We start from the raw sequence: 8,310 nt of genomic DNA, 5'->3' as shown, positions 1-8,310 counted from the left end.
AGGTTGCGCGCGCGGGAGGATACGCCGCGATCGATGGTGCGACTCACGGCGGCCAGCACCAGATGAGCTCCTCGACCTCAACTTGGAGAGGACGGTGTCCGGGGCAATACCGGCTGGCCATGACAAGCACGTGGGTAGCTGCGGCGAGCGTGCAAAGTGCATCTTGGCCCTCTAAGTGGGTTTTGATGAACTAGTGATTTTATTGAGAAATTGATAGTCTCAAAACAAAAGAAATAAAAAGATGCAAGAAAGTACCTCGAATTTGTTGAATAACGGTGTTGGAGCTTAAGAGAAGTTCGTTTATCATTTTCTAATTTTGAATTTGAGTATAGGAACACCATACTATGAAGGGGGACGCGACTTGTTGACTTGAAGATGTCAGAGTGCTCATTTGAGATACTAACCACCTATGAGAGATACCTTAATCACACCCATGCACATGTAGTTTCTCACAGATTTTGCATTTGTCGGAAGTTCCGACTAGGTGTCAGAAGTTCCGGCAAGTGCCGGAAGTTCCCAGTAACTTCCGACAGAGGTTGCTCAGCGGATTTAATTGATCAGGTTCGGAAGTTCCAACCCGGTGTCAGAAGTTTCGACAATCACTTAACAACACAACAACGGCTAGTTTTTGGGGCTCGAGCATTTATAGGCCATCAGCCCCCTCTTCATTTGCTGCTAACCTAACACGAGACAAACACCTCCAAGAGCATTCAATACTCCTCCTCACTTCCTCCTTAAGCTAAATCTTTGAGAGTTTTGAGCTAGGGCTTGGGTGAGAGAAGGATTTGAGGTGTGTGACTCTAGCTTTGAGTGTGAGGTCAACCAAGTTCATCTCAAGAGCACTTGAAGCATCTTCGATCTTCAATTCGTAGTTGTTACTCTTAAAGCTTGCTTCTAGACGGTTCGACATCGCCAGTTTGAGCGCCCTCTTGTTGTGGTGCTGGTGCGCCCGGAAAGTTTGTATTGCTCATCCTATTGGAGGATTCATAGTAAGTGTCTCAATCCTCCTTTGTGGTTGATTGAGAGAGGTAAAGAGTTAGTGAGGACCCGGCTCTTTGTGAGCTCCTCAACGGAGACGTAGCTTCCTTTGTGGGAGTGAACTTCGGTAAATAAATCATTTGTCTCGTGTGCTTGTTGTGTTATTCAAGTTCTTATTGACCTAGAGCTTGATTTGTGCCGATTTATATTCTTGTGAAGTTTCTCTCATAAAGATCACCTGCAATAGTCCCTATACTTTATTGCTGAACTTTTGATTCAAATAGATTCTGCTGAAACCTATTTAAATTTGAATTTCGTAGAATCCTTTTACTCCGTCGGAAGTTCCGCCCCTGTAACCGAAGTTCCGACGTATTTAATTCCGCTGCGAAGAATTTTCAGATGTTCAGATCGAGTCTATTCACCCCCCTCTAGACATCACACGATCCTTTCAGATCAGCAGCACCGGGGAGTGACCCGCAAATGCGGCGTTCTGACGAGGATAAAGGTTGGGAGCGAGCTCCCGATGGAGGGCCCCACAAATTGTGTTAGGAAGAAATCACCGCTCAACCCCTCGCGGCTTTGGCTGTGTCTTCGTGCCTCGAAGCGAGCGCCGACTCAATTTCTCTCTTAGAAACCGTTTCTCTCTCTTTCCTTAATAACTCTCTTACCACGTCACCGATTTGCTGACATAACGGCCTATTTAATGACTCCCTCTGTCCCACAAAGACCATTCGTTTAAAAAATTTTAGACAAGATAGTAGCAATGCTAAAAGTCCAAAGTACCCCTAATAACTCTTCTTAATCGGATGGATTACCAAGTAGAATTAATTATGCATGCATGTTTGCAGTAATTGTCAGACCTATTAGCCTTCCTTGTTTAGCGAGTATAACTCGGGCATTGATGGTGGGAGTAAATGATCGATTCGTTAATTGGATCACAAGATATTATGAGGGTTTTGTTGGATCCTAAAAGTTATATAAATAATTTTTATGGGATAAATTTTGAAGGCTAAACGAATGATTTTGTAAGATAAATTTTAAGTGTAAATGAACAATCTTTATGAAACGAAGGGAGGGAGTACGTGACTCGTAGGGTTGGGACCGCCGGTTGAACGGCATCGAGTTGTAGGCTTGTGAGCGGACAACAGCGAACGTCCCTTAAACAGTAATCGAATTGCGACAGCGATAGTACAGATAAGTTCAACAAAAAAAAAGACAGCCGTGGTACAGCTGCCCAGTGTTTTCAGGCCAACCCAGAATGAGTTTTTCTGCCGCCGGCCTGCACTGTTTTTTTTTAAAAACTTGCGTGCTCTGGGGGTTCGATCTCACATGGCCGCCGTGATCTCCTTGAATGCGGCGGCTGCGATGCGATGCAATTATGCAAAGCCTCTCGCAGTCGGTGTCAGGTGGGGTACTTGGACTGGATGCTCTTTGCCTGCACGCTGCACCTGCATGTTGCAGGTTCAGGCTGAGCCCAACGGTCCTGTCCCACGCGCACAGCGTACTGGACCCCTGTTGAGTGCATAATCCACAAGATGAGCATTTTCGTTGATCTAGATGCCATAGGTCTAAAAACACAATTAAGGGTAATTAAACAATGTGTTTATGAAGCGAGGAATGAGGTTAGTCGTGAGGTCTCTATTCCTGGGTGGAGCCGTTGAAGAGATTCTGGGGCACTTGGATCCCTAGCCGGACCTTGGTTTGCTTAGCTAGCAAGAAAATTAGCATTTGGTTTCTGATCAAGTTTTTCTTGGAGTCTGTGACGACAAACTTTTTGCTTGCTTCCGAGGGAGAGGGATTTGACGCGAGGCGAGGGTGGCCCAGGTACCAAGCGTGCCCTCTAATTTTTTTCTTTGCGCGATGAAGCGGAAAAGACAAAATCCTTTCTTAGAGAAAGCCAGTCCGGTTGGTAATTTCACTATAACTTGATGTATGGAATAATTACCTCCTTATGAAACCCCTGTTGATGGATTCTGGTAAGCAAAAAGAAGACCTAAACACAACTCTAAAAGCTTCAGTTGCCTCCCTTCCCTCCGCCAATAGCTAGGCTAGCGCGCGCACTCTCTCTGCACCCTAACCCTTATAAGAAATGATACATGCCATCCCGATTAAAACATATAAAAGTCGTAGCATTCTCCGCATTACCTTGCCCTATCTTCTCGCGCTCAAGAATGAATATGTGATAGTATACTTTATATCCTAAATCTAGAATCTAATCTATCATGATGTGAATATGTGCTAGTATACTTTTTATCTGAAATCTATTATTTCATGATGTGAATATGTGTACTGAGTGGTTCGGCCTTTTCCTAAGAGCCCTCGAGTGAGGAGACATAGGTTTGGAATTAGAAAGAATATTTTATCTAACAAATAAACCAACCTAGCCACCTAGGAAGAACTGGGTGGCTTTTTTATTAAGAAAAAAATATGCAGCGGAAATTCAACTTGACAAAGGTGCACACATCTACGTCTTCAACCAACTAAAATAGGCTTAAGAAGTTTCTTAAAATATTTGTCTTAGTATAAGTGAGGATGGTTTTAGGCAAATGCTATGATGCACCCACTTAAAAATAATTTCATTTCAATTCAGTTTATAGTTGAAATGGAGAGATGGGGTGCGGAGCCGTGGAGTCATATGGTGGTATAATCTGGTTTTGATATCTGGTTTCTGTCGTGTTCGAATCGAGGAATAAAAATTTAAACTGATGGAATAATTGAGGGACAGGAAACATATTTTATCAATCTAAGGCAAATCATTTCTTTTTCAAATCGCAAATGTAAACGTATGCCCAATTCCTGTGCGAACTTATTCTCAAAAAGAAAAAAAATCCAATTTTGGCCCTTCAACTGCAGTAGGAGTTTGATTTTCAACCCACAGCTATAAAACTGGACATAGAGGACCATCTAACTGTTAAAACTGGGCAAATTTGGCCCTTTGGATGGTTCCAAGAGTGGTTTTGCATTTTGTAGAAGTTTAAAAAGATTAGATTTAATTTAAAAATTCATATTTCAAACTGGAAAAATATCCAATTGGTGCCAAAAATGACGAACCTGCACACCAGAGCGAAGTGCGGATCATCCGGAGACAGTGGAAGTTGAATCGTCTCGTCTGCCTGGCGGACGCCGGCGGCGGCGGCGCGGCGAGGGTGCGGCAGCGGCGCCACCGAGAGGCCGAGTTTCTGGGCCCTGAGGAAGTGCTTCTGGGCGTGGCTGCGGATCTGCGTGGACGTCTTGGTGGCCACGAAGGCCTCGATCCTCTTCCAGTCGCGGCCGAACAGCACCAGGGCGTGGAGGAACCGGTCGTGCTCTTCGGCGACCCACCTCTCCCGCGGCCTTGTGATGGTGTACGGCTTCCGGGTCTTCTTCCCGGCCATCCCGATTGACTTCGCCGGCGCTGCCATCATCATCGTATATATATCTCTCTCGCTTTCACTCTGTCTGTCTCTCTTCCTGATCGAGCAGCAGAAGAAGCAGAGGTAGAACCCCGTAGGAGGTGAGAGCTGAGTCTTCAGAGTTCTCGAGTTGGCGCCGGTGTTCAGTGTGTGCGTGAACATATATAGGGATCGAAGCCGCGCTCATGAGCGAACATGGGATGCAGAAAACGTGTGGCCGATTCAGCGCATGTGCTCGCCGTGCGTGGGGGATTACGCGGGTGCGAATTGCGCGCGTGTTAGGCAGGCGCTGGCCGGCACTGCGAGGGGAGCTCAAGCGCTGTTGCGAACCTGCGATGCCGTGGGGTATTAGGCCGATTTGGGAAGTAGAGTTCGGTGAAAGACGCAGCATTTCGAGCTTCTTTGATGCATCTGCTTGCCGTACTTCCATGTGTTGCAGGTATAGATCGTGATGGATGTGCCCCGCCATGAGGAACTCGTTCAAGGTTCTGCCACCATTCTCATTCGCCTGTACGGCTGTACAAAGTAGCAAGTCGATCTTACATCTTTTTTTTTTAACGAATGATAAATGAACATATGTAAAGGGAATACACATACACCGATACACTATATCGTTGTGCATTTGTGTTAGTCGGCATATAATTCTATGTTACTCCCTCCGTCCCAAATTTGAAAAGTCTAGATTTTTTATCGTTTTAACTTTTTTAATTTATAAACTTTTATTATACACTTAGATATACCCTATGTTTAGATGTATAATAATACTTATGCATTTAGAAAAGTCAAAACGACTCATAGTTTGGAACGGAGGGAGTACTAGTTTGAATTTTCTATGTCAATCCTCTTGAAACACGCTACAAAGATCATAGAGATCCGAACGTCATTGCAATGGACCTTTATCATCGTTTCTTTAAAAATTACTCACCTCCATCATTATAAAAAAATAGTCTTCCTCCTAATTCTAAATATAAATTAATTAGCTTTGCAATCTAAAACCCTAATCTTCATCTAAATTACCCACCTATGTTATTATAGAAAATAATTTTTAAATAAGCTCTAAATTTGCATTGACTTACCACATCCTTCATTATTAAAAATAAATTAAACTAACCTAAATATGCATCTAAACTACCTGCCTCTGTGATTAAAAAATACCCCAAATTACTATGTGTCTGTGCTTCTAAATTACTGCACACTTTTATGTTATTGTTGATATAAAAAGTTTACTTAGCGTACACATATGCATGATGTGTGTCACCATAAAAAACACATATATGTTATACCTGTATGTAAAAAGGGTTGAGCATACCTATTTCCTTATTAAACGCATAGCTAAAACTAAGGTTTCAACTAAAAGACGTCAAACACACATGGAGATTGTTGCAAAACAAAAAAAAATCATATGAATGAGAATAGAAAATCACAAAGCGATTGGTAATCAATGTATATCACAACCCAATAATGCTAAGAAAATATTGATGATTATTGTGTTAGAACTTAGAATATGAACTGATAAGAAAAGACGTGTTAAATAAGCAATTTTGAATAACATGAGTTGATGAACTAGTAACATTTAATTTCCATGAAAGTACCAATTTAGTTTCAGTCATTGATTAAAGAGTATAGGTAAGAGTACTAGAAAACATATAGAGAGCGTAACACGCCCGGATTGAAAAGTATGCTTGAGTGGGCTTAAACACTAAAAATTCATAAAAATATTTACGCTTTCATTATTGTCGTTTTGGGTCAGATATGAGATTTGCTTCTTTATACTCTACCATTTAGTATAGTTTTTTTTTGAAACACCACTTGGTACATATCATCTGTACGTGAAAACAAACATTATCCGATTGTTGTTTTGAATAAGGGTATGATATGATATTTCAGTGATAACCTCAATGAATGTAAATTTCCATACGACAAACCATGAGATGTTTATAAGAAGCCCCATGTGTTGGAGTAGAGCCAATTTTTCATGAACTTATAAATATCTTAAAATTGCTAGCTTTGTACACGTTACAAAATGTGTTAATAATAAGCACAACCATACCTGCACTACTGGGGAAAGCGGCTTCAGTCCCCTTTAGTACCGGTATTGCTACCCCTTTAGTACCGGTATTGCTACCGCCTTTAGTACCGGATCAAATAATCGGTACTAAAGGATATTAAAAAAAATAAAAAAATACCGCAGCCCTCCGCTGTCGTCCTCCCGCCGCCGCCCTCCGCCGCCGCCGCCCACCCGCCGCCGTCCACCGCCCCGCCGCCGTCCGCCACCCACCCGTCGCCCCGCCGCCGCCGTCCGCCACCCCACCGCCGCCCTCCCGCTGCAGTCGTCCGTCGCCGCCGCCCTCCCACCGCCGCCCACCCGCCACCCCGCCACCGCTCCTTGCCCGGCCCCGCCGACCTCCCTCCCGCCGCTGGACAGATAGAGAGAGGGCAGAGAGACGGGAGCGACTGCCGGACAGATAGAGAGAGGATAGAGAGATGGGAGCGGGTGGGGAGATAGAGAGATGGGAATGGGTGGGGAGATGGATAAGGCGTGGGGCGATAGGGTATGGGAGTTCCTTTAGTACCGGTTGGTAACTCCAATCAGTACTAAAGGTCACCAATTAGTACCCGGTACTAATGTGCCTGAGGACCTTCAGCACTGGGTGGAGGTTCCGCCCGGTACTAATATCACCCATTAGTACCGGGTGGAGCTCCCAACCAGTACTAAAATGGGTCACGGGGGACTTCTAAAGAAAGAACTAGCCGTCAGTACTAATACTCACATTAGTACAGGGTCAAAAAAACCAACCGGTATTAAGGGTAACGAGTGTCCCGTTCACACGTCCCAAAGAGACAGGTTTTCTTCGAGGTTTCCTAGGACCCGCAAGATGGTGTCCACAATGACAGGGTCCGCGCCGACCAGCCTCTGCAGCTGTGTCTCGACCGGCTGCGGCGCGTCAGAGCCGAAGATGTCGCCAACGAACCTGTACACCTGAGCGAAGTACAGTTCATCCGGAGACAACGGGAGCTGAATCAGCGTCTCGTCGCTTCGCGCCATGGCGTCGCCAGGAAACCACGCCGGCGGGCAGCTGACGGGTGGCTGAGCAAGGACCGCGGCGAGGCGAGGGTGCGGCGGCGGCGGCGCGATGCCAAGCTTCTGCGCCTTGAGGAAGTGCTTCTGGGCGTGGCTGCGTATCTGCGTGGAGGTCTTGGTGGCGACGAAGGCCTCAATCCTCTTCCAATCGCGGCCGAACAGCACCAAGGCGTGGAGGAACCGGTCGTGCTCGTCGGCGGCCCACCTCTCCCGCGGCCTGGTGATGGTGTACGGCTTCCGGGTCTTCTTCCCCGCCATCACAATCGACCTCGCCGCCGCTGGCATGATCGTCTTTCTTATCTCTCTCTCTCTCTGTCTCGATCTGCGTCCGTGTGTCTCTGTTTCGCTCTTCCTCTCCCCCTGAGCAGCAGCACAGGATGAGGGGATGATGCTTGAGAGCTCTTGGCTTGGTGCCAGTAGCGTTCGGCATGCGCAAAGATTTATAGGGATCGGAGCCGCCGCGTTCACGAGCGGACATCGGAGGGAGCAAACGTGTGGGCAATGCAGCGCATGTGCTCGGCGTGCGTGTGGTGTGAATTCCGCGCGTGTTAGGCCTGCGCCGGCCGGCCAGCCTCTCTTCGTCGGGAGCTCAGGTCGCTGTCATGGTGCCATTCCGGTGGTGTTTAGGCCGATCTTGGACGTCGAGTTAGGTTACAGAGCCACCATTTTGGGCTTCTTTGATCGACTCCCTTGCAAGAAGGTTCCATGTCCCCATGTGTTTCAGGCACAAATCGTGCTTCAAAATCTCTCCCACCTAGATATGAACTCCTTGCCTCCTTGGAAGCTGGTTATATGCACCGGATAACGGATTGTATTTGATGCAGGTTCAGATTGCTTCTGCTGATGCAGCCAGTTTTG

The 8,310-nt window shown here is 46.1% G+C and overlaps 2 protein-coding genes across 2 annotated transcripts; both read right to left on the bottom strand.

The window, feature by feature from the left end:
* Nucleotides 1-3,980: 3,980 nt before the first annotated feature.
* On the bottom strand, nucleotides 3,981-4,352 carry LOC117839632 (protein REVEILLE 8). The gene has a single exon (XM_072290394.1). It carries the CDS (start codon nucleotides 4,350-4,352, stop codon nucleotides 3,981-3,983), a length of 372 nt encoding a protein of 123 aa, XP_072146495.1.
* Nucleotides 4,353-7,110: 2,758 nt separating this feature from the next.
* LOC117836849 (protein REVEILLE 8) lies at nucleotides 7,111-7,878 on the bottom strand. The gene has a single exon (XM_034716363.2). The coding sequence runs from the start codon at nucleotides 7,735-7,737 to the stop codon at nucleotides 7,195-7,197; it is 543 nt and encodes a 180-aa protein (XP_034572254.1). The 5' UTR covers nucleotides 7,738-7,878; the 3' UTR covers nucleotides 7,111-7,194.
* Nucleotides 7,879-8,310: the final 432 nt, after the last annotated feature.

The sequence above is a fragment of the Setaria viridis genome, chromosome 9, assembly GCF_005286985.2.
Source record: "Setaria viridis chromosome 9, Setaria_viridis_v4.0, whole genome shotgun sequence".
NCBI classification, from domain to species: domain Eukaryota; kingdom Viridiplantae; phylum Streptophyta; class Magnoliopsida; order Poales; family Poaceae; genus Setaria; species Setaria viridis.
The sequence above is the reverse complement of the archived record's forward strand: the minus strand, read 5'-3'. Positions and strand labels throughout refer to the sequence as shown.

What these genes read in the sequence shown, in the direction of transcription:
- LOC117839632 (XM_072290394.1), bottom strand. Translation starts at nt 4,352, where the DNA reads ATGGCCGGGAAGAAGACCCGGAAGCCGTACACCATCACAAGGCCGCGG.
- LOC117836849 (XM_034716363.2), bottom strand. Translation starts at nt 7,737, where the DNA reads ATGCCAGCGGCGGCGAGGTCGATTGTGATGGCGGGGAAGAAGACCCGG.